General features: G+C 47.5%; 1 protein-coding gene across 1 annotated transcript in view; it reads right to left on the minus strand.

Moving 5' to 3' along the window:
• HLCS (holocarboxylase synthetase) overlaps positions 1 to 26641 on the minus strand; it is a 193182-nt gene extending 166541 nt beyond the window's left edge. The window contains exons 1-4 of the mRNA XM_018052778.1: positions 26386 to 26641; positions 22195 to 22332; positions 4991 to 5153; positions 3154 to 4091 (exon numbers count right to left, since the gene is read on the minus strand). Of these exons, the coding sequence (XP_017908267.1) occupies positions 3154 to 4091; positions 4991 to 5153; positions 22195 to 22332; positions 26386 to 26580 (1434 nt within the window). The 5' untranslated portion in view covers positions 26581 to 26641. The remainder of the gene's footprint in view (positions 1 to 3153; positions 4092 to 4990; positions 5154 to 22194; positions 22333 to 26385) is intronic.

The following is a 26987-nucleotide window of genomic DNA, read 5'->3' on the forward strand; positions in this document are numbered from 1 at the left end:
GGCATTTTAGTTCCTCTTCACTTTCTGCCATAAGGGTGGTGTCATCTGCATATCTGAGGTTATTGATATTTCTCCTGGCAATCTTGATTCCAGCTTGTGTTTCTTCCAGTCCAGTGTTTCTCATGACGTACTCTGCATAGAAGTTAAATAAGCAGGATAACAATATACAGCCTTGATGTACTCCTTTTCCTATTTGGAACCAGTCTGTTGTTCCATGTCCAGTTCTAACTGTTGCTTCCTGACCTGCATACAGATTTCTCAAGAGGCAGGTTAGGTGGACTGGTAGTAAGATGGTAGGTGTTGCAAGAGGGCATCAGAGGGCAAAAACACTGAAACCATACTCACAGAAAACTAGTCAATCTAATCACACTAGGACCATAGCCTTGTCTCACTCAATGAAACCAAGCCATGCCTGCAAGGCAACCCAAGACGGGCGGGTCATGGTAGAGAGGTCTGACAGAATGTGGTCCACTGGAGAAGGGAATGGCAAGCCACTTCAGTATTCTTGCCTTGAGAACACCATGAACAGTATGAAAAGGCAAAATGATAGGATACCAAAAGAGGAACTCCCCAGGTCATTAGGTACCCAATATGCTACTGGAGGTCAGTGGAGAAATAACTCCAGAAAGAATGAAGGGATGGAGCCAAAGCAAAAACAATACCCAGTTGTGGATGTGACTGGTGATAGAAGCAAGATCTGATGCTGTAAAGAGCAATATTGCATAGGAACCTGGAATGTCAGGTCCATGAATCAAGGCAAATTGGAAGTGGTCAAACAAGAGATGGCAAGGGTGAACGTCGACATTCTAGGAATCAGAGAACTAAAATGGACTGGAATGGGTGAATTTAACTCAGATGACCATTATATCTACTACTGCAGGCAGGTATCCCTCAGAAGAAATGGAGTAGCCATCATGGTCAACAGAAGAGTCTGAAATGCAGTACTTGGATGCAATCTCAAAAACAACAGAATGATCTCTGTTCATCTCCAAGGCAAACCATTCAATATCACAGTTATCCAAGTCTATGCCCCAACCAGTAACGCTGAAGAAGCTGAAGTTGAACGGTTTTATGAAGACCTACAAGACCTTTTAGAACTAATACCCAAAAAGATGTCCTTTTCATTATAGGGGACTGGAACGCAAAAGTAGGAAGTCAAGAAACACCTGGAGTAAGAGGCAAATTTGGCCTTGGAATGCGGAAGGAAGCAGGGCAAAGACTAATCGAGTTTTGCCAAGAAAATGCACTGGTCATAGCAAACACCCTCTTCCAACAACACAAGAGAAGACTCTACACATGGACTTCACCAGATGGTCAGCACCGAAATCAGATTGATTATATTCTTTGCAGCCAAAGATGGAGAAGCTCTACAGTCAACAAAAACAAGACCGGGCTTGACTGAGCCACAAGACTGTGGCTCAGATCATGAACTCCTTATTGCCAAATTCAGACTTAAATTGAAGAAAGTAGGGAAAACCGCTAGACCATTCAGGTATGACCTAAATCAAATCCCTTATGATTATACAGTGGAAGTGAGAAATAGATTTAAGGGCCTAGATCTGATAGATAGAGTGCCTGATGAACTATGGAATGAGGTTCGTGACATTGTACAGGAGACAGGGATCAAGACCATCCCCATGGAAAAGAAATGCAAAAAAGCAAAATGGCTGTCTGGGGAGGCCTTACAAATAGCTGTGAAAAGAAAAGAGGAGAAAAGGAAAGATATAAGCATCTGAATGCAAAGTTCCAAAGAATAGCAAGAAGAGATAAGAAGGCCTTCTTCAGTGATCAATGCAAAGAAATAGAGGAAAACAACAGAATGGGAAAGACTAGAGATCTCTTCAAAAAAAATAGAGATATCAAGGGAACATTTCATGTAAAGATGGGCTCAATAAAGGACAGAAATGGTCTGGACCTAACAGAAGCAGAAGATATTAAGAAGAGGTGGCAAGAATACACGGAAGAACTGTACAAAAAAGATCTTCACGACCCAGATAATCATGATGATGTGATCACTAATCTAGAGCCAGATATCTTGGAATGTGAAGTCAAGTGGGCCTTAGAAAGCATCACTATGAACAAAGCTAGTGGAGGTGATGGAATTCCAGCGGAGCTGTTTCAAATCCTGAAAGATGATGCTGTGAAAGTGCTACACTCAATATGCCAGCAAATGTGGAAAACTCAGCAGTGGCCACAGGACTGGAAAAGGTCAGTTTTCATTCCAATTCCAAAGAAAGGCAATGCCAAAGAATGCTCAAACTACTGCACAATTGCACTCATCTCACATGCTAGTAAAGTAATGCTCAAAATTCTCCAAGCCAGGCTTCAGCAATATGTGAACCATGAACTCCCTGATGTTCAAGCTGGTTTTAGAAAAGGCAGAGGAACCAGAGATCAAATCACCACCCCAAGTTGCTCAATTGCCTTCATTAAATAACTGTTTGAGTTTATTAACTAAAGAGTGTTTTGAGGCAAGAGAGTGAACTGACCGATTTTAGAAAGAGTATAACCAACCAGAGGAGAAGGCAGGCAGCAGTGGATGAGATGGTTGGATGGCATCACCAACTCAACCAGACATGACTGTGAACAAACTCTAGGAGATGGTGAAGAACAGGGAAGCCTGGCGTGGCTGCAGTCCAGGGGGTCGCAAAGAGTCAGACACGACTAAGTGACTGAACAATATAACCAGTATACAGTTTAAAACAAGCAAGTAGCTTTGGCTAACCCTTGGTTACCCAGCAGTCTTTAATTAGCCTTAGCTGGTAAAGAATCTGCCCACTATGCAGGAAACCTGCGTTCAATCCCTGGATTGGGAAGATCCCCTGGAGAAGGGAAAGGCTACCCACTCCAGGATTCTGGCCTGGAGAATTTCATGGACCGTACAGTCCATGGGGTCACAAAGAGTCAGACATGGCTGAACGACTTTCACTTTCACTCTCTCCTCCATCACTCCTCCATCACAAGCCTTTCGGTGAAACAGGATACAAGATAGCCCGCATCTCAACCTGCAACTCACCAGCGGCAAAAAATTCCCAGGACAAGGACAGAAGTACCCTCCCCACGTGGCACACAGACCCTTTAGTCACCCCTTCAGGAACCTTCAGGAGCATGTCCCATCAAGAGACCCAGAGACCCAGCTGCCAACCTCCGTACCTGGCAGAGAACAGCTTCTCCTCCATGAGTCCCGAAAGGCACTTGCACCACCAGCCTGTCCCCGTCCTCACTGTCCAGGTGGCCATGGAGCTTGCCGGGGCCGAGCGGCTCCCCAGGCCCCTCCTCGTAAACGTAGCCGCTGCTCAGGACGCTGAGCCTCACCAGGCTCCCATCCGCCTTGCAGAAAACCAAGCTCTGGACCATGTCCTGCAGCAGGGCCTTGCTGGTCACCCGGAAGCCAGGCAGCGTGAAGGACGAAGCCAGGGCCAGCACCTTCCCTCCCTGAGAAAGATAGGCCGTGAACCTCCGGGACAGGTCCTCGGGGACAGGCTCCCCGGTGGCGATGACCAGCAGCAGACAGTTGTCCGGCCACGGGTCCTTGAGAGCGCTTTCCGGAGGCAGGTGGTACACAGTGTAACAGTCCGTGTCCACACAGTCAGCCAGCGCTGATCGGACCTGCTGGAGCCTGTCCTGGCCATCCCGGGAGTCAGAGCCCACATACAGGAGGATGTTGGGGGCCTTGCCCGTGACGTTGACCCTCCTCCCATCCCTCTCGGGGGGGAGGTCATCAGCGAGGCCCTCCAAACTGCCGCTGTAGTCGTACGGGAGATCTGGAATGTTCTCTGCAGAGGCAAACCTGACGGATTCAATGGTGCTGTTCTCAAGCTCCAAACACTCGTGGCAGCTGGACAGATGGAGGGGACAGTGCTCGACAGAGCCCACGCCTCTGTCACCGTCCACGGCTGGCTCACCGCCCCTAGGGGCCCCACCTGGCCCCCGAGTGGATGCAGAACCCGGAGACTGGGGGTCCTCCATAGTGTCGGGCTCAGGAGGGTTCCTCTGAATATAAGATTCGGGGTCGGGCTGCAGGAGCTGGGCTGGGGGGTCTGAGGCCTGACCCTTAAGTTCCTTTAGGGCAGAGTCCTGCAAGTGGACAGCTAAAGGGAAGAGAAAAGACAGCCCGTCAACCCTCTGCCTTGTCTCACATCTCAGCGCAAAACCTCGGGGCCTTCTCTGTACTGTAAGACCTCCATTCCACGGAACTTACATCACCCTTCAACTCCACGGCCTCCGTGGGACCCACATAATCGCTCCCCACCCTCCACTCCCCAGTTAGAAGGGTACCCCTGACAGTCCCCAGTGAAACTGCAGAATTTCCACACCTTTCCCATACAGATCAGAAAACTTCAGACCCTCGTGTTGATTGGTGAACAGGTGGAGTTTCAGAGGTGACTGTGTCCACTCGCTTAGAGATTCAGCTGCGTGGGTGTCAATCTTTCATGTGATATTGATACTAAGAAACAAGGCGCAGGGCCTCCCTGGTGGCTCAGCAGGAAGGAATCTACCTGCCAATGCAGGAGACTTGAGTTCGATCCCTGGGTCAGGAAGATCCCCTGGAGAAGGAAATGGTAACCCACCGCAGTTTTGCTGCCTGGAAAATCCCATGGACAGAAGGGTCTTGGCGGGCTGCAGCCCATGGGCTGCAGAGTCGGACATGACTTAGCGACTATTCCACCAGAGTTGCCCTTAAAGAAAGAAAGAAAGTGAAGTCGCTTAGTCATGTCCAACTCTTTGCGATCCCGTGGACTGCAGTCTACTAGGCTTCTCTGTCCATGGGATTTTCCAGGCAAGAGTACTGGAGTAGATTGCCATTTCCTTCTCCAGGGGATCTTCCTGGCCCAGGGATCGAACCCAGGTCTCCTGCATTGCAGGCAGACACTTTACCCTCTGAGCCACCAGGGAACGCTTAAGTCATACCAAACAAGAGTGCTCAATCGTCCTTAAGCTTGTTAACGATGGCATCCTGCTATGATGAACATTTCCCCAAGTTACTTACACACGATCTTCTGAGGTATTAGTCCATTAGCCATCTGGAGTCTATCTTCCAGGAATGCCACCCCTAGCTTGCTGAAGTCATCCACACTTGCTTTGGCGATTAATTGATAAGGATCCCCAGGTCGGCAAGCTAACGGCAAACAGCAGTCAGACCACTTCACAATCTGAGATAGAGTGGGCGAAGGAAGGTGAAGAAAGGGTGAGATTTTTCTTCCTTAAAATAACCAGTTACTTTACTTTTCCCTTCAGCTCCCACCACAGTCAAACCCAAAAAGTTACTGCATGTTACATTTTAACATCAAAGTCATCCTGACTGGAACATTCTCATCTCTCCCTGAAAACAGGGCTTACAAAGCACTAGACACAACGCTCTCATTTCAAAGTATCATTGAGGGCTTCCCTGGTGGCTCACTGGTAGGGAATCCACCTGCCAATGAAGGACAAACGGCTTCAATCCCTGGTCCAAAAATACCCCACATGCCGAGGAGCAACTAACCCCGTGCGCCACAACTACTGAAGTCCGAGGGCCCTTGAGCCTCTGCTCTGCAACGAGAGAAGCCACTGCAATGAGAAACCCACATGCTGCAGCTGAAGCGCAGCCCTGCCGCTGAAGCGCAGCCCCTGCCGCTGAAGAGCAGCCCCCACTTGCCACAGCTCAAGAAAGGCCCACACAGCAACAAAGGCCCAATGCAGGCAAAACTAAGTAAACGAAATTAAAAAAAAAAAACAAACAAACAGTAATTCAAGTATTGGACTTCCCTGGTGGTTCAGTGGTTAAGACTCTGCGCTTCCAATGCGGAGTGGGCTTGATCCCTGGATGGGCAACTAGGATTCCACATCCTTCAAGCACAGCCAATAATAGTTACAGTAATTGAAGTCATATTGCTTCCCTGGTGGTGCAGAGGTTAAAGCATCTGCCTGCAATGTGGGAGACCCGGGTTCGATCCCTGGGTCGGGAAGGTCCCCTGGAGAAGGAATTGGCAACCCACTCCAGTATTCTTGCCTGGAAAATCCCATGGACGGAGGAGCTTGATGGGCTACAGTCCGTGGATCGCAAAGAGTCAGACACGACTGAGCGACTTCACCTTTACTTTCACTTTACTGCTTTTCAAGGGACTAAAGGGGAAAGGGTCACTCCCCAGACACTGGGAAAACCCTCTCTTCAGTAATAGGAAATAGAAGAACGCAGTAAGTCCACAGCATCCATGATGTAAACAGATCATGTTCACATCATGATGAAGTGAAGTCGTGCCCGACTCTTTGCGACCCCATAGACAGTAGTCTGCACCAAGCTCCTCTATCCATGGGATTTTCCAGGCAAGAGTACTGGAGTGGGTTGCCATTTCCTTTTCCAGGGAATCTTCCCGACCCAGGGATCGAACCCAGGTCTCCCGCATTGTAGACAGACGCTTTACCGCCTGAGCCACCAGGGAAGTCACATCATGATACATACATACAAATCATACTACAGATTTTCTTAAAGTCAGGTCCAAGACCCAAGGCAACAGAAGTCCCCTGGGATCATGTGAAAACTCATATTCCTGGGCACCGCTCTCTGTCTGAGCCGGAAGTGTACCCAGGAAGTGAGAGCAGCTGTGACCGACTCTCCAGAGCGCCCGCCTGTCGCAGTGCACACTTCCACCACAAGGGGGCCAGGGAAAAGGAGAGACAGGAAAGGGGGACAAAGCTCAGGCCTTAAAGCTTCCCAGCGTTCATAAAAGAACTGGCAACTGGAACAGGCAGCAGGGGAGTTCCCTTGGGGCTGGGAGCCTGGCTAAGGAGTCCAAGGTCTGGGTCTGGTTAAACGCAGCTAATCGCCACTGTCTGTCCTTAGGTTAAGTCTCAGAACCTCTGAAGCCTCTGCTTATTCGTTTATAAAACAGGAATAATGGGGGTACCCATCGTGTTACAGGTTCATTATGCTAATAAGATTAAAAGTTAATGCCCCCAGTTGAAAGCTTGGGACAGAAAACGTGTGTGTTAGTCGCTCAGTCGTGTCCGACTCTTTGTGACCCCATGGACTGTAGCCCGCCAGGCTCCTCTGTCCATGGGATTCTCCAGGCAAGAATACTAGAGTGGGATGCCATTCCCTTCTCCCAGGGGATCTTCTTGCACTGCAGGCAGATTCTCTGTCGTCTGAACCACCAGGGAACAGAAAAAGTGCTCAATAAATGGCAGCTGCTATTACCAGATGTCATGAATTTGACTTTAAAAGCAATACTGAATATTTGATTTGTCGTGTGTGCGTGCTTAGTCACGTCTGACTCTTTGCCACCCTATGGACTGTAGCCCGGCAGGCTCCTCGGTCCATGCGATTCTCCAGGCAAGAACACTGGAGTGCACTGCCATTTCCTCTTCCAGGGGATCTCCTGATTCAGGGATCGAACCTGCATCTCCTGTGTTTCCTGCATTGGCAGGTGAATTCTATAACACTGAGCCACCTGGGAAGACCCACTGAATACAATGGTCCTTCTCTAAGATACCATGAATAATTTCCCTACTTCCCCAAATCTTCTCAGGAATATACTGCCCCCTCTTCCTGAAAACATTTTTTTTTAATGCTGTATAGATAAATAACTTTAAAAATTATCTGAAAAGCACTAGAGAATTGCTGAGATAATGAACTTCTGAACCAAATGCCAGGATAAATCCTAAACCTACAGAGATAAAAGGAATTCCCACAAGTCACTTCTGCCCTAAGTATACTTGCCCAACCAGGAAACTTAGGGTTTAAAAGTCAGGGTCCAACAGGCATCAAGAGAGACATATAGATCAATGGAATAGAACCGAGACTATAGAAATAGATGTATATATTTGAAGATAATTGATTTTGGACAAGGTTGCCAGACAACTCAAGGGGAAAGAATAGTCTTTTGAACAGTGTTGGTAGAACTGGACATCCACATGCAAAGAATGAAGATGGAGCCCTATGCCAGACCATGTATCATCACCATGGTATAAAAAATAATCCACAAGGAATCAAATCCTTAATAAGAGCTAAAACTACAAAATTCCTAAAAGAAAACATAGATGTAAATCATCATAATGTTGAATCAGGCACTGGTTTCTCAGGTAAGACACCAAAAGTACAAGCAACAAAAGAAAATATATATATATAAACTGGACTTCATCAAAATTATGCTTCAAAGAACACTTCGTGAAAGGACATTGACAAAATGGGAGAAAATATTTGCAAATCATGTAATCAATCGGTAAGAGATCTGTATCCACAATATATAAAGAATTATCACAACTCAACAATAAAAAGACAAACATCTAATTTTTTTAATGGGCAAATAATCTGAATAAACATTTCTCCAAAGAAAATATACAAGTGGGAACAGCACTTGAAAAGATTCTCAAAATCATTTGTCGTTCAGTTCAGTTCAGTTGCTCTGCGACCCCATGAACTGCAGCACGCCAGGCCTCCCTGTCCATCACCAACTCCCGGAGTTCACTCAGACTCGCGTCCATCGAGTCGGTGATGCCATCCAGCCATCTCATCCTCTGTCGTCCCCTTCTCCTCCTGCCCCCAAGCCCTCCCAGCATCAGGGTCTTTTCCAGTGAGTCAACTCTTCGCATGAGGTGGCCAAAGTATTGGAGTTTCAGCCTCAGCGTCAGTCCTTCCAATGAACACCCAGGACTGATCTCCTTCAGAATGGACTGGTTGGATCTCCTTGCAGTCCAGGGGACTCTCAAGAGTCTTCTCCAACACCACAGTTCAAAAGCATCAATTCTTCAGTGTTCGGCTTTCTTCACAGTCCAACTCTCACATCCATACATGACCACTGGAAAAACCATAGCCTTGACTAGACAGACCTTTGTTGGCAAAGTAATGTCTCTGCTTTTGAATATGGTTGGTTATAACTTTCCTTCCAAGGAGTAAACATCTTTTAATTTCATGGCTGCAGTCACCATCTGCAGTGATTTTGGAGCCCCCAAAAATAAATTCTGATACTGTTTCCCCATCTATTTCCCATGAAGTGATGGGACCAGATGCCATGATCTTAGTTTTCTGAATGTTGAGCTTTAGCCAACTTTTTCACTCTCCTCTTTCACTTTCGATTCAAGAGGCTTTTTAGTTCCTCTTCACTTCCTGCCATAAGGGTGGTGTCATCTGCATATCTGAGGTCATTGATATTTCTCCCGGCAATCTTGATTTCAGCTTGTGCTTCTTCCAGCCCAGCGTTTCTCATGATGTACTCTGCATATAAGGGAGACATAAATCCACACCACAATGAGGAGCCTGCCTGATGGCTCAGTAGTAAAGAATCTTTCTGCCAATTCAGGAGGCTCGGGTTCGATCCCTGACCCGGGAAGATACTGCATGCCACAGAGAAATTAAGCCCCTGTCACAACTATCGAGCCTGACCTCTCGAGTGTGTGGTCTGCAACAAAAGCAGCCACTGCAGTGAAAACCCAAATGCCACAGTGAGTACCTACCCCCTCCCACTCACTGCAACTCTTACAGTGAAAAAGATCTAGCACAGGCAAAAAACAGAAATAAATAAAATTATTATTTTTTTAAAAACCACAATGAGGTACTTCATCCTCTACCAGGATGACTACAATTGAAAAGATAGACAGTAACAAATATTGAGGACGTTGAGCAATCAAACCCTAATACCCTGCTGGTAGAATTGCGAAACAGCAGGCCCCCCTTAGAAGAGTCCATCAACTCCTCGAAAAGCCAAACACAGAGCTTCCTAATGACCCAGAAATTCCACTCCTAGGAATATACTTAAGAGAACTAAAAACATACGTCTGCACACAAAACCTATCCACAAAAGTTCATAGCAGCATCATTCATCACACTCAAAGTATGCAAACACCCCAAGCGTCCACCTATATTGTGCTAAGTCTAGGAAGCCAGTTACTATAAGGTCACATATTGAATGATTCTGTTTATATAAAAAAATCAAAATGGAAAGATCTACAGAGTTCACAAGCAGATTAGTGGTTGGCAGGGACAGAATGGTGGGGAGTGACTGATGGGAGTCAGAGAGGAATGCTGACGGGTATGTAATTTCTCTTGGGGTATGAAAATATTCCGGAATTAGTGATGACTGTACAGCTACTAAACTGTAAACAAACACTTTAAAAGTATGAAGTTCACGCTGTTAGGTAGGTAGAACAGGGAAAAGGAGTCCAAAATGGCGGTGGCCACAGACAAGGAAGGGAAAAGCCCGCAAAAATGAAACCAAAGAAGGTCCGAGGACCAGAGTGAGGACCTCAGGTAAAACAAACAGCACTCCTGGCTGGCCCAATTTACATAGGACAGGCCCAGGGAGAGAGAAACATATACATAGAGGAGCCAGAGCCAGCTCTCTCGCGTGCACTCTGGGGCGCTCTTCTCCTCATCTCTTTAGATCGACGTGCCCTCACGCCTGAAAGATGGATTTTCCTGCTATCTTCTAAATAAAATAGAGCTGTAACACTGATTTGTCTAAGAGCTATAACACGGTCCATTGGAGACCTGAGAGCTATAACACGGTCTATCCAAGACCTGAGAGCTGTGACACGCCGAGGGGGCTTTAATGTCTGTCACTCCAAATCTTTGTTGTGACGAGACAAAGAATCGAGGAACATACACTCCCGTGACAACACTATGTGAATTATATCTCAAAAAAAAAAAGTCTGGACTCCTCTAAGGTCTAACCCTACTCCACAAAATCTTTATTCCTTACTATTTCACTTCTCTCCTTAAAAGAGATTTCAAATTAAACTTTGCTCCTAAGGCAAAGAATCATTCTAAAAGCTGAGAAACATTGTCTTAGAGGTAAAAATAATAAACGCAGATCTTTATGATCAACAGGCTGAAACCCACTACTCAGCCTAGAGTACCTGCACAAAGAGGAACCTCAGAATTCTCTTTTAGCTCTACATGTCGGCTTCCCTCACAACTGCAGCAGTCTCCGGCTCCATCCCTGGGTGGGGAAGATCCCCTGGAAAAGGAAATGGTAATCCACTCCAGTTTTCTTCCCTGGGAAATCTCATGGACAGAGGGGCCTGGCAGGCTACAGTCCGTGGGGTTGCAAAGACTCAGACACAACTGAGCAACTGAGCACACACACTCGACTGACTCCCACCTCTGCGCAGGTTCGCCTGGAGGGTGGGTCTGACCCATGTAGGCGTCAGTAGAATTCTGCATTTCAAATACAATACCTTTGATCCCGGATGAAGAGTTGAAGTCTACAATCCAGACAAAGATCTAGCTGATTTCCAGCTCTGAGAATGCAGGAAGGATGTCAGCTCTGGAGAATGAGAAGATAAACGACCACCTCGGTGACAGCTGACTTTTCTGATGAGGGTGAATGGGAAACAGGAAAAGGAGCAATGCAACCCCCCTGCAGGAGACTAAAAGCATCTTTGTTCTCAGCATTGTGTGGGCCGAGAATGATGGGAGATGTTCAGCCACTGGAGACCCAGCCCAGGATTTAGTTGTTCAGATGTTGATGTAGCAGCCTGCTACCAGAGCACCAGCATGGAGCTGGAGCTCAAAGTAGGCACTTGGTGTAAAAGGAGCCAACAATCAAATCCTCACGCCCGGGAGGAGAGCCACAGGAGGTAAACAAAGCAAGGGGAAGGACAGGAAATGGCCAGAGAACAATATACACACTCATCCCTGATCAAGTTTCTAAACCCAGCCAGCTGTTTCCTCACCTAAATGCGTTTCCTTTTTCTAGGAACCTGGTCCGTGAGCCACAGACCATGCAAACTCCCCCAGCAGCACCATGGCCCCATCAAAGCAAAGCCACACAGTCACTAAATGCAAACAGTCCGCTTCCCTTTTGCACTTTGAGATGGAGACAAAGAGGCAGAGAAAGAAAGGGGAAGGCAAGCCAAAGTCTTACTCCCAAAGATCAAAGCCAAGGAAGCCCCAGTCAGCCCAAAACAAAGGGATTTCCTCACCCATGCAGAAAGCCCTTCTGAAACCCAAGCTCGCAACTTGAGGCTACGATGATCACAGCAATGGCAGTGATGTGTCTTCTCCACTCAGTTCAGTTCAGTTGTTCAGTTGTATCCAACTCTTTGCGAACCCATGGACTGCAGCACGCTATGCTTCCCCATCCATCACCAACTCCCGGAGTTTACTCAAACTCATGTTCATTGAATCAGTGATGCCATCCAACCATATCATCCTCTGTCGTCCCCTTCTCCTCCCGCCTTAAGTCTTTCCCAGCATCAGGGTCTTTTCCAGTGAGTCAGTTCTTCACACCAGGTGGCCAAAGGATTGGAGTTTCAGCTTCAGCATCAGTCCTTCCAATGAATATTCAGGACTCATCTCCTTTAGGATAGACTGGTTGGATCTCCTTGCAGTCCAAGGGACTCTCAAGAGTCTTCTCCAACACCAGAGTTGAAAAACATCAGTTCTTCGGCTCTCAGCTTTATAGTCCAATTCTCACATCCATACGTGACTACTGGAAAAACCATAGCTTTGATAGATGGACCTTTGGTGGCAAAGTCATGTCTCTGCTCCACTCACCTCAACACAAACGTGCACACAGAAGGGGATCCTGTGGCCAAGGACGCTGGGTTAAACCCTCTTCAGTGAACTGCCCTTCCCAAGGCTGCCTGCAGCGGGTGCTGAGCCGAAGCTCTGCAGCTAATACAAGGATGGGAATCTTAACAACTAGTCAGGTGACAGTTAATCTCATGTGCCAACTGGGCTGGCCCACAGTCTCTGGATATTTGGCCAAACATCATTTCAGAGGTGACTGTGAGGATATTTTTCAGACGTGGTCAACATTTTAAATGATTTCACTTCGAGTAAAGTATATCATCCTCCCGTAACACAGGTGAGCCTTGTCTAATCAGCTGAAGGCCCTACAGGAAAAAGACTGCGGTTTCCGGAGGAAGAGGGAATTCTGCCTCTAGACTGCCTTCAGACTCGAGGTGCAACATCTGTTCTCTAGGAGTTTCCAGCCTCTGGCCGGCCCTGCAGACCTGGGACTCCCCAGAGTCCACAGTTGGGCTTCCCCAGGGGCTCAGTGGTAAAGAATTCACCTGTAACGCAGGAGACGTGGGTTTGATCCCTGGGTGGGGAAGATCCCCTGGGGGAGGAAATGGCAATCCACACCAGTATTCTTGCCTGGAAAAAAATCCCAAGGACAGAGGAGCCTGGCTACAGTCCATGGAGCCGATACATAAGCACAGACTCCACAATCACAGAAGCCAGTTCCTTAAAATAAACCTCTTTCTGTCTGTCTTTCTCTCCTTTCCTCCACTACTTCTCTGTCTCCCTCCATCCCTATATATATGTGTGTGTGTATAATGTATGCACACACACACACACACACACACACACCCCCTATTCTGTTTCACAAGAGAACCCGGATAAATACCGGTTACCATTAGTGAGCCTGGGTAACATCAATGTCACTGCTTCAACACTGCTCATTTTTTGGCTCTCGTTTCTCTTCCCCCAAATCAGTGTAATTACACGTTGCTGCTAAGTCGCTTCAGTCGTGTCCGACTCTGTGCGACCCCAGAGATGGCAGCCCATCAGGCTCCCCTGTCCCTGGGATTCTCCAGGCAAGAATACTGGAGTCGGTTGCTATTTCCTTCTCCAGTGCATGAAAGTGAAAAGTGAAAGTGAAGTCACTCAGTCATGTCCGACTCTTAGCAACCCCACGGACCGCAGCCTACCAGGCTCCTCCGTCCATGGGATTTTCCAGGCAAGAGTACTGCAGTGGGGTGCCAGTGCCTTCTTCGAATTACATGTTAGGCTTTTTAAACATCTAGTAATGAACGGATTGAAAGAGGGCTAGACACACAAAGATGTCAAGATCTGAAACCAGGACAGTCAGGGGAAGAGGTTATTTTCTACTTTCAGTTACTCTCCATGCCTTTTGGGTTTGGGAACAAAAAGGATATAAGCAGGACTACAGAATTGTTTTCACTCTCTATTTAGCAAGGTACTATGATGTGTGGTGCTCTCAAAAGAAGGGGATTAGAAAACCAAGTCAACAGTATCAGGGATACGTTAAGTCCACCCACAACAAGCTACAGCTGAAATGATAAAGTGACCCTGATGAGACTTAAGATGGATCTGCAAAACCATAACCGACCAGAAAACTCAGTGAAAAGGGTGGTCTAGGTGTTCTAATTTGCTTAATAACTGACAGCTAATCAGAAAATAACAGAAATACCCTTGTTGCTGTAACTTTTTTTTCTTTGGCCACACCACAGAGCATGCAGGATCTCAGTCCCCTCATCAGGGGTCAAACCTACACCCCCTACAGAGGAATGTTTGAGTCTTAACCACTGGACCACCAGGGAGGTCCCTGTCATAACTGTTTTCTATTATGTATCGTTGTTTAGAAGCCCGATAAGCATGTGAGGGCCAGCTTTTACAGGATACTATATTAGCAACCACAGTTTTTCACTTTATATCCCTGTCCACCCCCCATGTTGGTAAGCCAACAAAGAGCAGTTTTAAACAGACATCCCCAGAATGTCTCTTCCACCATGTCCCATGAGGCAAACAAATCACTAAGGTGAGCCCAGATTCAAGGGAGGAATATAAAATTCCACTTGTCCATTAAGAGGAAGGAATCTGCAGCCACCTTAAGCCAAATCTACAGCACGGGTTTCAGCCAGCTCTCTCACTCCTCCACTCCGTGTGGAAATGGCACGTCCTGAGACAGCCGTGCTCTCTCTGCCTGGTCCCTGCACGAGAAAGAAGCGTGGAGCGGACCCAGCTTGAAACAGCAACCAGAGACCTGCTCAGCCTCATGTGTGACAGGAGCAAAAAACGAAGATTTGCTGTTAGAAGCCAACGAAATTCTGAGGTCACCTGTTCATTCCAGCCAAGTTGACTGCAACAATGTACAAAATTGCGTTCTTTAAAATAGGGGCCCCTCTACCAGCCCCTCCTGCCATATGCCCCATCTCCAGGAATGATCCCCATCCATCCAAAAGCCCATCATCATCTCCTAAAAAAGCTCCTAGCTCTCTCTGTCTCCACACCTCTCCTCCCTGCTACCAATACGCTGCAAGGTTCATCTCTCTTCCCTCACAGGGTACAATCCATTCCAGGTTTGCCTCCCCCAGATCCGGTCTCCAATCTGCCTGCATTATGATCTTTAACATACGAACCTGCTCATTCTGCTTTAAAAAAGAAAAAGAAATGTTTTAGCCTGCTGTCCACAGGATAAAGTCCAAATTCCCAATTAGTGTATATAAACCTTTATAATCCGTGTACCCTATGTATTTGCCATGCTATTAAAGAACATTTAATTCTGGTACATAGAAAACCAGAAAAACAAATAGCACGAATTTCATGGATATGTTGTCAGTCACTTTTAAGATGTGCTGAAGACAAGCAAGACAAAAGGAACGTATGTGTGCTAAACACTGATAAAAAGAACGAAACAGAAGCCAGTGTTGCTCCCAGGCAGAAAATCAAGGATGGACCAGTGAATCCTAGATAATAGTAAGACACGGATCTGCCACCTCCCAGTTAAAAAGCGAAAGTGAAAGTCACTCAGTTGTGGCTAAGTCACTTCAGCTGTGGCTAAGTCACTTCAGTAGTGACTGACTCTTCACAACCCCATGGACTGTAGTCAGCCAGGCTCCTCTGTCCATGGGATTCTCCAGGCAAGAATGCTGGAGTGGGTTGCCATGCCATCCTCCAGGGGATCTTCCCAACCCAAGGATCAAACCTGGGTCTCCTGCATTGTAGGAATATTCTTTACTATCTAAGGCACCAGGGAAGCCCCAGTTGACAGTTATGTCATCCCTAAATCAGCCACCCATTAGGGTTCCATGCATATTCTGCCTAGAAACAGGTAAAACACACAGCTTCTCTGCAGGTCACTGGTAAGCCGAAGCTCTTCCAGACACCCTGACGTCCTGAATTTCCCCAACAGAGCAAGCGTGTGCTGGCCACAGGCAGCCTCCACCCATGGAGTCCCTGTGACCGTATCCTCGGCGGGCAGCCGATGTAGCAGACAGAGGCAGGATGTGTGAACCCTGCCTAGCTCAGGATTCAGGCATGCAGTCCTTCCACCCCTCAGGAGCCCCATTCCAAGTGTTAACAGAACCCAGAACTGTTTCTTGCTCCTATTTTGAATTAATTTAATAGACTGTGCAATTTGAGCATCTTAACTTGGTGAGACTATTTTTTAGAGCTCAAAAATCACTGCAGATGGTGATTGCAGCCATGAAATTAAAAAACACTTACTCCTTGGAAGAAAAATTATGACCAACCTAGATAGCATATTGAAAAGCAGAGACATTACTTTGCCAACAAAGGTCCGTCTAGTCAAAGCTATGGTTTTTCCAGTGGTCATGTATGGATGTCACAGCTGGACTGTGAAGAAGGCTGAGCGCCGAAGAACTGATGCTTTTGAACTGTGGTGTTGGGGAAGACTCTTGAGAGTCCCTTGGACTGAAAAGGAGATCCAACCAGTCCATTCTGAAGGAGATCAGCCCTGCGATTTCTTTGGAAGGAATGATGCTAAAGCTGAAACTCCAGTACTTTGGCCACCTCACATGAAGAGTTGACTCATTGGAAAAGACTCTGATGCTGGGAGGGATTGGGGGCAGGAGGAGAAGGGGACGACCGAGGATGAGATGGCTGGATGGCATCACTGACTCAGTGGACGTGAGTCTGAGTGAACTCCGGGAGTTGGTGATGGACAGGGAGGCCTGGCATGCTGCAATTCATGGGGTCGCAAAGAGTCGGACACGACTGAGCGACTGAACTGAACTGACTGAACTTGGTCTGAGAGCCTCTCTATTCTGTGGTCACTGGGTAAACTAATTATTACATTACCCAGTGACCACTGGGTAATGTGACCATTTGGTAAAGTTGGTAATGTTTGGTAATGTTCTCGAAAGCTATCACCGCACCAACGTAATTTAATGCATCACAGGGTCACAAAATGAGTTGGACATGACTTAGTAACTAAACTACAATAATAATAATCCAGTCATATCTTTCCCCTCTGGCCTTCCCCTGAGCCACTTCGCCAACTCATGTTAATTAGACTCCAATTGGGACTTCCCTTCTGGTCCAGGGGTTTAAGACTGCCTTCCAAACCAGGGGACCTGGGCTCGATCCGTTGTCAGGAAACTATTAATAAGATCCCTCGTGCCACGAGAGCTTCCCCGGTGGCTCAGCTGATAACGAACCCGCCTGCACTGCAGAAGACCCTGGTTTGATCCTTGGGTCAAGACAATCCCCTGGAGAAAGGATAGGCTAACCACTCCAGCATTCTTGGGCTATCCACGTGGCCCAGATGGTAAAGAATCGGCCTGCAATGAAGGAGACCTGGGTTCACTCCCTGGGTTGGGAAGATCCCCTGGTGAAGGGAAGATCCCCTGGCGAAGGGAACGGCCACCTACAGCAGTATTCTTGCCTGGAGAATTCCATGGACAAACGAGCCTGGCAGGAAATAGTCCATGGGGTCTCAAACAGTCAGACATGACTGAGCGACTTTCACTTCACTTTGTGCCATGAAGCAACTAAGCCTACGCACTGCAATGAAGAGCCAGTACAGCCAAAAACAAATTTAAAATAATTGTTTAATTAGACTCCAACTGTCCCCAGGTACAAACGCTCTGTGTGCTTCCGCACCTGCCTAGGAAGCCCTTTCCTCCTCCTTCACCTAATTCTCATTTTTCCTTAAAACCTCAGCTGTTGCCCCCACCCTGAAAGTCCTTCCTGACATCACCCCATCTGGATAGGTTCACCATCTCCCCCTGTACTTGCTTTCCCAGAGTACTTCACAGTGAACTTTAATTGTTCACTTACTTAGCTATCTTCTCCCCTCACACTGTGAGCTCCTTAAGATGACTGCGACTGTCATCTCTGAATGCATTTTTTTCCGTTAAGTCTTTACTGAATTTGTTACAATCTTGCTTCTGTGTTACCATTTTTGTTTTTTGGCCACAAGGCACAGGGGATCTTAGCTCCCAGACCAGGAATTGAATCCACACTCTCTGCATTGCAAGACAAGTCGTAACCAGTGGGCTGCCAGGGAAGTCCCTCTGAATGTGCCTTTCATCTTCAAATGACATACATCCAGCCGTAGAACATAATCTGACACACAGCAGGCACTCAACTGCCCTTGGATGGATGGATGAAGGCCTTTACAGAATGCAAAGATCATGAGTGAATTTTCTGCAACAAAGAAAACTGTGGCAATTCTTTGGGTCACCGACTCTTACTAAACAGGACTGCTAATATAAGCACAGAAGACACTGAAAAGTGAGCTGAATCTGCCATGACCCACTGGTATCTCTTATGGCACCTACGAAATAACTAGGACTACTGTTCAGTAAATATCTGTTAGTGAAAGAATGACTAAGTGAAAATATGAATGTGTGAATGCTACAGTTTTTAAACTGACTTCCTGAAATTTACTTCTTTGTTGTCAGGGGGTCTGTAGAATGACCACAAAAGAGATTTTCAAAATCCGAAAAGGCATCATTTTTGATAGCTGTGGGAGTGGTACTGTCCTAAAAACAGGAAAGAATTTTATCAAGTTCCAAAGTCCTTCCTCAATGATATATTTGCTATTAAATACCTTAGGATCCTATCAAATTCAAATGACTTGAGAGTTAGGTGAAATACATAGATTCCTGAACACCCTCAAGCTGCAAGATCCCATTAAGCAATAAACCTGAATGGGAACAGCAGACGTAGAAGACAGACCTGTGAAATCAACTGAAGCCCAGTTTACAAAACAGAGCTGTGTAAGTTCTTTGGGTCATCGACTCTTGGGTCATCTGTGTAATAAATAGCCACGGTGGTCCAAAATATGGCTCTAGGCAGCTCTAGCTCCTGGTTGCAAAATCCACTAACCTCTCTGATCACAAATAAGATGACTTAACTGGAGAGTACACTTGGTGGATAGGCATCCTTTTGCCCCCAGAATTAAGTAACCACTGGCACATTCCAGTCTTGGTGGTCCAGTGGTTAAGAATCTGCCTGCCAATCCAGAGGGCACAAGCTTGACTCTTGGTCTGGGAGCTAAGATTCCACATGTTGCAGGGCAACTAAGCCCATGCACCCCACAACTACCGACCCAAGCACCCTGGAACCCACACTCCACAACAAGAGAAGCCACCTCAAAGAGAAGCTCTCACCCCCCGCAGCTAGAAGGTAGCCCCCACTCGCCACGACCAGAGAAAAGCTCAAGCACAGCCAAAAGTATATAATTTATTTAAAAATCTTAAAAGCTCTGTAGGTGATTTAAGGAGGAGGGCATGACAACCCACTCCAGTACTCTTGCCTGGAGAATCCCTATGGACTGAGGAGCCTGGTGGGTACAGTCCATGGGGTTGCAAAGAGTCAGAACGACTGAGCGACTAAACACAGCACAGGTGATTTAAAAAAAGAAAAAAAATTAAGTAACAGCCACGAGGAGAGATCTTAAATCTCCCAACATCCAGTCTTTCTTTCTCCCTTGTAGTAACAGAACTCCGGGTCTTCACGGAATCCATGGCTGCCCAGCTACGGACTGCATTTCTCCACCTCCCTGCAGCTGAGAGACATGTGATGTGAAGCTTCTGGATCACAGCCTCAAAGAGGAAGTGCGTTGGTCCCCACCTTCCCTGTCTTTCCCTATTCTGAGAGCTGGAATGCAGATCAGGTTAGGGGGTGGGGGTCGGGGTAGGGTAGCAGGAGCCCAGCCTCCACCAAGAGAGAGAACCAGATCACGGCAGAGGGGAGGCAGCCTAGCAACAGGGCAGAAAGGGGCTGGGTCCCTGGGGGGGCTTCCAGAGCAGGACCTTCCCCCTCAGAGACAAGTTCGATTCTACCTTGTCTGAAGCGCTATGGGCTGGGCATCACTTGTTACAACAGCTTAGCTTGGACCTTGGGCTTCCCCGATAGCTCAGACAGTAAAGACTCTGCCTGCAATGTGGGAGACCTAGGTTCTATCCCTGGGTCGGGAAGATCCCCCGGGGAGAGCACGGCAACCCACTCCAGTATTCTTGCCTGGAGAATCCCACGGACGGAGGAGTCTGGTGGGCTACAGTCCCTGGGGTCGCAAAGAGTCGGACACAACTGAGCGACTTTCACAACAGCCTGTACCTTACCTAATACAGTAACGGTGTTCCTTAAGACGCTATGTGTATAGAAATACACATTAGGCAACAATGATCCAGGAAAATTAAGAGCACGGCAGGTCATACTTTTGTGTTAAAAAAGGAATCTGTGCATATTTGATATTTTAAATAGTTGCAATATTTTAGAAATTTTGGCACAGATTTTAAGTTGAAATCTTACTAAATATATACAACATTAGACTACATAAGAAAACTTCAGGGACTTCCCTGGTGGTCCAGCAGGTAAGACTTCGCCTTGCAATGCAGGGGGGCCAGGTTCTATCCCTGGTCAGGGACTAAGATCCCATATCCCTTGTGGCCAAGAGACAAAAACATGAAACAGAAGCAATATTACAACACATTCAATAAAGATGCTAAAAATGGCTGATGTCAAAAAAAAAAAAAAAACCTTCAACCTTTAATCATATAACTTTGATTTTCTTCTCTTTAAAAATGACCATAATATCTTATAAAACTGTAAGCACTAGAGGTAATAAAGCAGGGGCTCAATAAATGGTGTGATTATTATCCTAAGTATATATAGAGCTTAATAAACAGTAGGAACTGGCAGGACAACAATGTCATGTCCTAGCACACTAGGTTACTGTCAGACCACCACCTGCAAAACTCTAAATCCCTCCTGAGCTCCAAACAGAGGAGAGGTTCCTGCTCTCCTTTACTTTTTCCTATCTGCTAACTCTTATTTCCATCCACCTTGAGTTCTAGTCAATTATTTCCAGTCTTATTTCTCTCTTCCTTCTCATTCATTCCAACACAGTGTCTTCAAGACAGTGTTGTGAGATGGAGGTCCAGTGGCCATGGGTGCCTTCAGCAAAATGCCTCCTGGATCGTTCACGCCACAGGCAGGAAGCATACAGTGGGTGAGTGAGGGTAGAAAGGACTCACCCCAGATGCCAGCAGAAGCAGCCTATAAGGGGGTGGGGCTGGGAAGGAGTTAGGGTTAGGCGTCCATGAGCCTGATAGGTGACAGCCCCCAGGAGAAGGCACCCATCGAGAGCTTACACCAGAGGGTGTGTGTCCAGAAAGATGACAGGCCGTCCCAAGGAAAAAACGCAAAGGAGACCCAAGACATGATGATGCCATTTTCAGACTCAACAAAAAGATAATGAAGAGGAGGATGCGATGAGGAGGAAGGGAAGGAGTAAAATCTGGGACGCGCGGGCAGCGGATTTAGCAGAAAGAGAGGAATTAGCAGAACTAGTCATTGACTGGCAGGAAGGAGGCAGGAGGAGGGGACACGACCCACAGGCTGGAGTGTTCATCCGAGATTTTCTTTTTTTTCATCCAGGAAAGAAATACAAAGTTTGGGAAATACACCAGTTTGGGGCACGTTACTGAGTTTGAAGTGCCTTCAGAATACTCAGGGTGAGACATCCAGTACACAGTAATAGAAATGAACTGATTTTGGCAGCAAGAAGCTGCGGGGCTGGCCTAGATGACCTAGGGAGAGACCTGAGCGGAAACACAACTTAAACGCAGGTAGCGCTTTTTTTTTTTTTTGCTGTATCATGCAGCATGTACGATCTTAGATCCCCAACTATGGACCTAAGTGCCCCCTACAGTGGAAGCATGGAGTCTTAACCACTGAACCACCAGGGAAGTCCCAAAACACAGATATATAAATAGATATATAGATATATGTATGTATGTATTTGGATATATATGTATTTGGCTGCACAGGATCTTAGTTTCCTAACCAGGGATCCAACCTGGGCCCCAGCAGTAAAAGCACTGGCTCCAAACCACTGGACTGCCAGTGTCCCTACTAATATATTTTTATCTAACCCAAAATAGGGCTTCCCTGATAGCTCAGTTGGTAAAGAATCTGCCTGCAATGCAGGAGATCTGGGTTCGATCCCTGGGTTGGGAAGATCCCCTGGAGAAGGAAATGGCAACCCACTCCAGTATTCTTGCCTGGAGAATTCCAGGGACAGAGGAGCCCGGTGGGCTACAGCCCATGGGGTCACAAAGAGTCAGACCAGACTGAGCGACTTAACACTTTCACTTTCAACCCAAAATATCCAAAAAGAAAGCAAACCAGGCAAGCCAAGAAAGAGCACTCATGTAAAATAACAAATTCAGTTTTGACAATGGTTGACAAATGACGAACACGGTACTCACAGTTTCCGAAGAGGATGCTGGTCTCTGTAAATTCTCACCTTGCACCCAAATGCTCTCTGTCACAAAGGCGATGTGCTCTGCTTCAAGTATAAAAGGAGAAACCAGGAACAGGGCCCATTTGTTTAAGTCATCAATGGACTGGATGGAGGGAAAGAAACACAATTCAATAGAGGATTCAATGTGACTTCAAAAACAACTGTCCCTTATATTAACGTCCAAGACGTCCTCGCCTCTGTAATTCCAGGTGGCATCTACATTAACGCCATCCGATGCTCTCCTATACACTGCATTAACTCACATTTTTTTGTTGTTGAGCTGAAACTGAAAGTTGCTCAGTTGTGTCCGACTCTTTGCGACCCCAAGGACTACACAGTCCACGGGATTCTCCAGGCCAGAATACTGGAGTGGGTAGCCTTTCCCTTCTCCAGGGGATCTTCCCGACCCAGGTATCAAACCAGGGTCAGGTTGACTCTTTACCAACTGAAGCCCAGTTGTTGAGCTGTGACTACATAAATAGCTGCAAAATCCCATGGACAGAGAAGCCTGGCGGGCTACAGTCCAAGGGGTCACAAAAGAGTTGGACACGACTTAGCGTCTAAACCACCAAGAACAACATCCTTCAATGACCCACGACAGCTTTCACTTCTTTTGTTACTTGTTAGGGCTTCCCTGGTAGCTCAGTAGGTAAAGAATCTGGCTGCAATGCAGGAGACCAGCATTCATCTAAGCAATTAATTCTGAAGCTTATTCCCACCATTTCTTACTGCAGAGCACATGTAGGAGTTTTCCAAATTACTATTTGGAAGTACATTTAAAGGTGAAGTGGCTTAGAAGCACATGCCCATCAGCAGAAGCTTGTTACTGACAGTTGCCCAAAGAGCTGTTCTTCCATCCCCTCCAGCCGTGACAGCGTCAAGATCGGTTAGCAGATTGGCTGTGATCATTGACTTCTGCTTGCCCCCGAAATCTCTCTAGAAAGACTGTACATTAATTTTAAAAGGCTTTAAGACAAGGCACATCCACAGCAGAAAAAGCTGAAAGCTAAAGTTGCAAGTGGGGAGCCTTCTCATCATCACCCACCCCCAAAAAGGGTATTTGGGTCAAGTTCCATAGGGTTGCTTGTCAGTTCAAACCTGCCTTTGCTGGGAAGATCGGAAAGTTATTTTCACAGGGCCTAGTAACCTGGCACAAAGCAGAAGCTTAATAAATATCTGTTGAACCAATCAGTGAATGAAAATGAGAGAGAATAACTCCTGTGGGTAAACATAATTATTTGATGATAGTTAAAAACAAAAACCAGGCTGTAGGAACTTGCCTGGTGGTCCAGTGGTTAGGAATCCACCTGCCAATGCGGAGGACAAGCGCTTGAGCCCTGGTCCGGGAAGATCCCACATGCCTTGGAGCAACGAAGCCCGAGGAACCTCAACCACCAAAGCCCACACACCTTAGAGCCTGTGCTGTGCAGCAAGAGAAGCCGCCACACCTAGAGCAGCCCCTACTCACTGAAACTGAGGAGGAGCCCCCGCTCGCCTGCAACTATAGAAAGCCCGAACAGCAATGAAGACTCAGTGCAGCCAAAACTAAGTAAAATTTTTTAAAAGAGCAAAATAATTTAAAAGATTGTCCACTTTACCCATAGAAGATATGTACATTAAACAAAAAGCTTCAAAGTTCCCGTTTGTATAAACAATCTTTGGTGATACTTAATTCTTGCAGGACCTTTGATTACATAAACATACACATATGGTACTTATGCATCTGATTTTAAGTATATAAAATATGGAGACCGCAAAGGCATAAGATTCAGTTCTGTAAAGTTACTTCGGCCCAGGGAGATTGACAATAAGGTATCCATTGAACCAAATCATCAGTATCCATTGAATCAAAATCATCGGTATTTTCAGTCTTAAAATAACAGTAGCTAATCACAAATAACCAAAGTTCCCAATTGCAGGCTTCAGACAGAGCTTAATGAAGCCCAGCAACCACTACTTTATTCAGTGAAACATTGAGTAACTATTACAGGTCAAGCTGCTAAGCCAAACAGACCCAATTTCTAGGGAGAAAAAGATAAAAACTGGAAAATGGAAAATAATTTTTAAAAGAATATATATTCTGAATCACTTTGCTGTACAGCAGAAATTAACATTGTATATCAACTATACTTCAATTTAAAAAAATGAGGACTTGCCCTGTAGTCAAGTGGCTAAGACTCCCCACTCCCAGTGCAGGCAGCCCAGGTTCTATCCCTGGTATAGGAACTAGATCCCACATGCCAAAAGGAAGGATGCCACATACCACAAAGAAGATCAAAGATCCCGTGTATTTCAACTAAGACCCAGCGCAGCCAAAATAAATAATTTTTAATGAAACAAAATAAACCTCACAATGAAAAAAAAGATAAAACCTGGAATTTCATATTTGAATTTGAATTTCATATTTGAAAGGTGACTGAAAATCTATGAGGATACAGAGCTAACTGGTCACATCTAGTGTGGACTAGGGGACATCTCTGTAAAATAGTGATTTCTGGGCAAAGCTCTAAGAAGGACAGCAAGTTACAAAAACCCAAAAGCCCAAAATCGGTTTAGCCCAGGTACCCCTAAACCCAGCTAGAGCAGTAAGCAAGGGCTGAAAAGCTTTAGTTAACAGTTATCAAAGTTCACAGAAGCCCAATAAACTCATGGAGATGTGCAAAAGTAAAACTGTCTCCCAATTAAACTAAAGACATTTGCATCTCATTTCTCATTATTTTTGGATGTTCAAAATTTCTAAATTTTTAAGTAAATGAATCCAGTTTGGAAACCACTACTATAAAAGAAGAGTTTCCCAGGTGGCTCAGCAGTAAAGTATCTGCCTGCAATGCAGGAGACCCGGGTTTGATACCTGGGTCAAGAAGATGGCAACCCACTCCAGTATTCTTGCCTGGAGAAGCCCATGGACAAGAGGAGCCTGCAGTCCAAGGGCTGGCAAAGAGTCAAACACGACTTAGCAACTTAACAACAACAAATTATAGAAAAATCCACCCTTGCATTTTTCATTATCATCTTTCTCAATCAGGATTCCTTAAAAGAATTAAGCCGTCCTTCCCTCACAAATCGACTGAATGTAATGAATGAACATCTAGGCGATATTAGACACCACTCTCTCAGAACTGACGAAAATCACTCATATTCTGTGTTATATAGCATATCAACAAGAATGGGTATTTTTGATTTGTAGCAGCAAAGTACAATGGCCTACCTAAGCATAACCCCAACAAAATATTCAAACCTGGGATAAGAGTTTAATTTCTGCACGCTTTCACACACACAAAGAAAAACTCATTTTAATGCCAAGAGTGATTCAACTTTTCACAAGGAAAAGCAAAGAGCAAGAGACCACTAAAAGCTAAACACTTTTAAATGTTAATGACAGCATTGTGGGTGATGTCCATGGCAATCTGCACAGCACTGCCCTCGCAAGCTCACTTCCAACAGCTGAGTGGAAAGAACTATTGTTCTGCAGAGATTAAAGGAACGGCCGCCCCAGGTCATCCTGTGGGTGACAGGGCCGGCTGAACTTGTACATCAGGCCAAGTATTCGGCCAAGGCGACCGGACTGCGTGCAAACCGAAAGCAAAAAGATGCAAAGATTAGAGAGCAGGTGCCCGGATTGGTACATGACGCAACTGACAGGAGCTGGGGGCAGGGCACTTTTTGTCACCACGGAAACAGGCGACAGAAAACTGAGGATTTTGCTGTGCGTCTCTGGAGTCGGGTTCACCCCATCTCCGGCCCAGGGCAGGCGAGAGACGACGGAGGGACTCGAGGTGGGCGCTGCTCAGGGGCTAATCGACTCTGCACAGGTACAGGGGTACACGCCGCTTAGGCACCGCCAAGACCCAGGAGTCCGGACCCTCGCGCGGGCACTGCGTGGACAGGTGATCCGATCGGTCTCTGGCCCGATACTCCGGGCTCCCGAGGGCATCGCGTGCAGGGCAGGCCCCGAGGTTGGTCCTTCCGGGACCCCACGGCCCCTAGCGGCCTCCAAGCGAAGCGGAGGGGGCCCGCTGGCCGCACACACCAGGGCCGATGACGGGGTCCGGGCTGGAGGGCGCTCCCGGCTCCCTGCCAGCCCCGCGGCCGCGTGCCCCCGTCCGAGCCTACCCCCGACCCCCCACCACCGGCCGCGCACCCCGCGCCCGCCCACCTGGCTCTCGCCGACACAGAAGACCCGGCCGCCGCGGCTCAGGCACACGCGGGAGCCCCGGGGCGGTGCGGCCGCGCTGCAGAAGGTGAAGGAGCAGCGCGAGGCGCGCAGCCGCTGCACCGTGGCGCGCACGAGCGCGGCCGGCCCGCGCCCCCAGCGCGCCCACAGGTACAGGTAGCACAGCGTGATGAGCATGGCCGGCCGGCCGGCGGCGGCGGAGCGCGGGCTCCGGACGCTCGCACAACCGGCCGGCCCTCACGACCCCGCCCCCGCCGAGCGGCCCGCCCCCGCCGAGCGGCCCGCCCCGCCCCGTCCCGTCCCGTCCCGGCGCCCCCGCCCCACCCGAGAGCCCGACCCCGCCCTCCCATCGGCCCCGCCCGAGCACCCGAGCGCCCGGCCCCGCCCTCACGCCGGCCCCACCTCCCGCCCTCTCGCCCGACCCCTCCCGCCGGCCCCGCCCTCCTCCCTGAGCACCCGGCCCCGCCCTCTCGTCGGCCACGCCTGCCCGCCTGGCCACGGCCCCCGCCGGCCCCGCTCTCCCGCCGACCGGAAGAGGCCGCGTCTCCGGAAGAGCCCGCGGGGTAGTTGGGGAGGGTGATTGA

This window comes from Capra hircus, chromosome 1 (genome assembly GCF_001704415.2).
Source record: "Capra hircus breed San Clemente chromosome 1, ASM170441v1, whole genome shotgun sequence".
NCBI lineage: Eukaryota > Metazoa > Chordata > Mammalia > Artiodactyla > Bovidae > Capra > Capra hircus.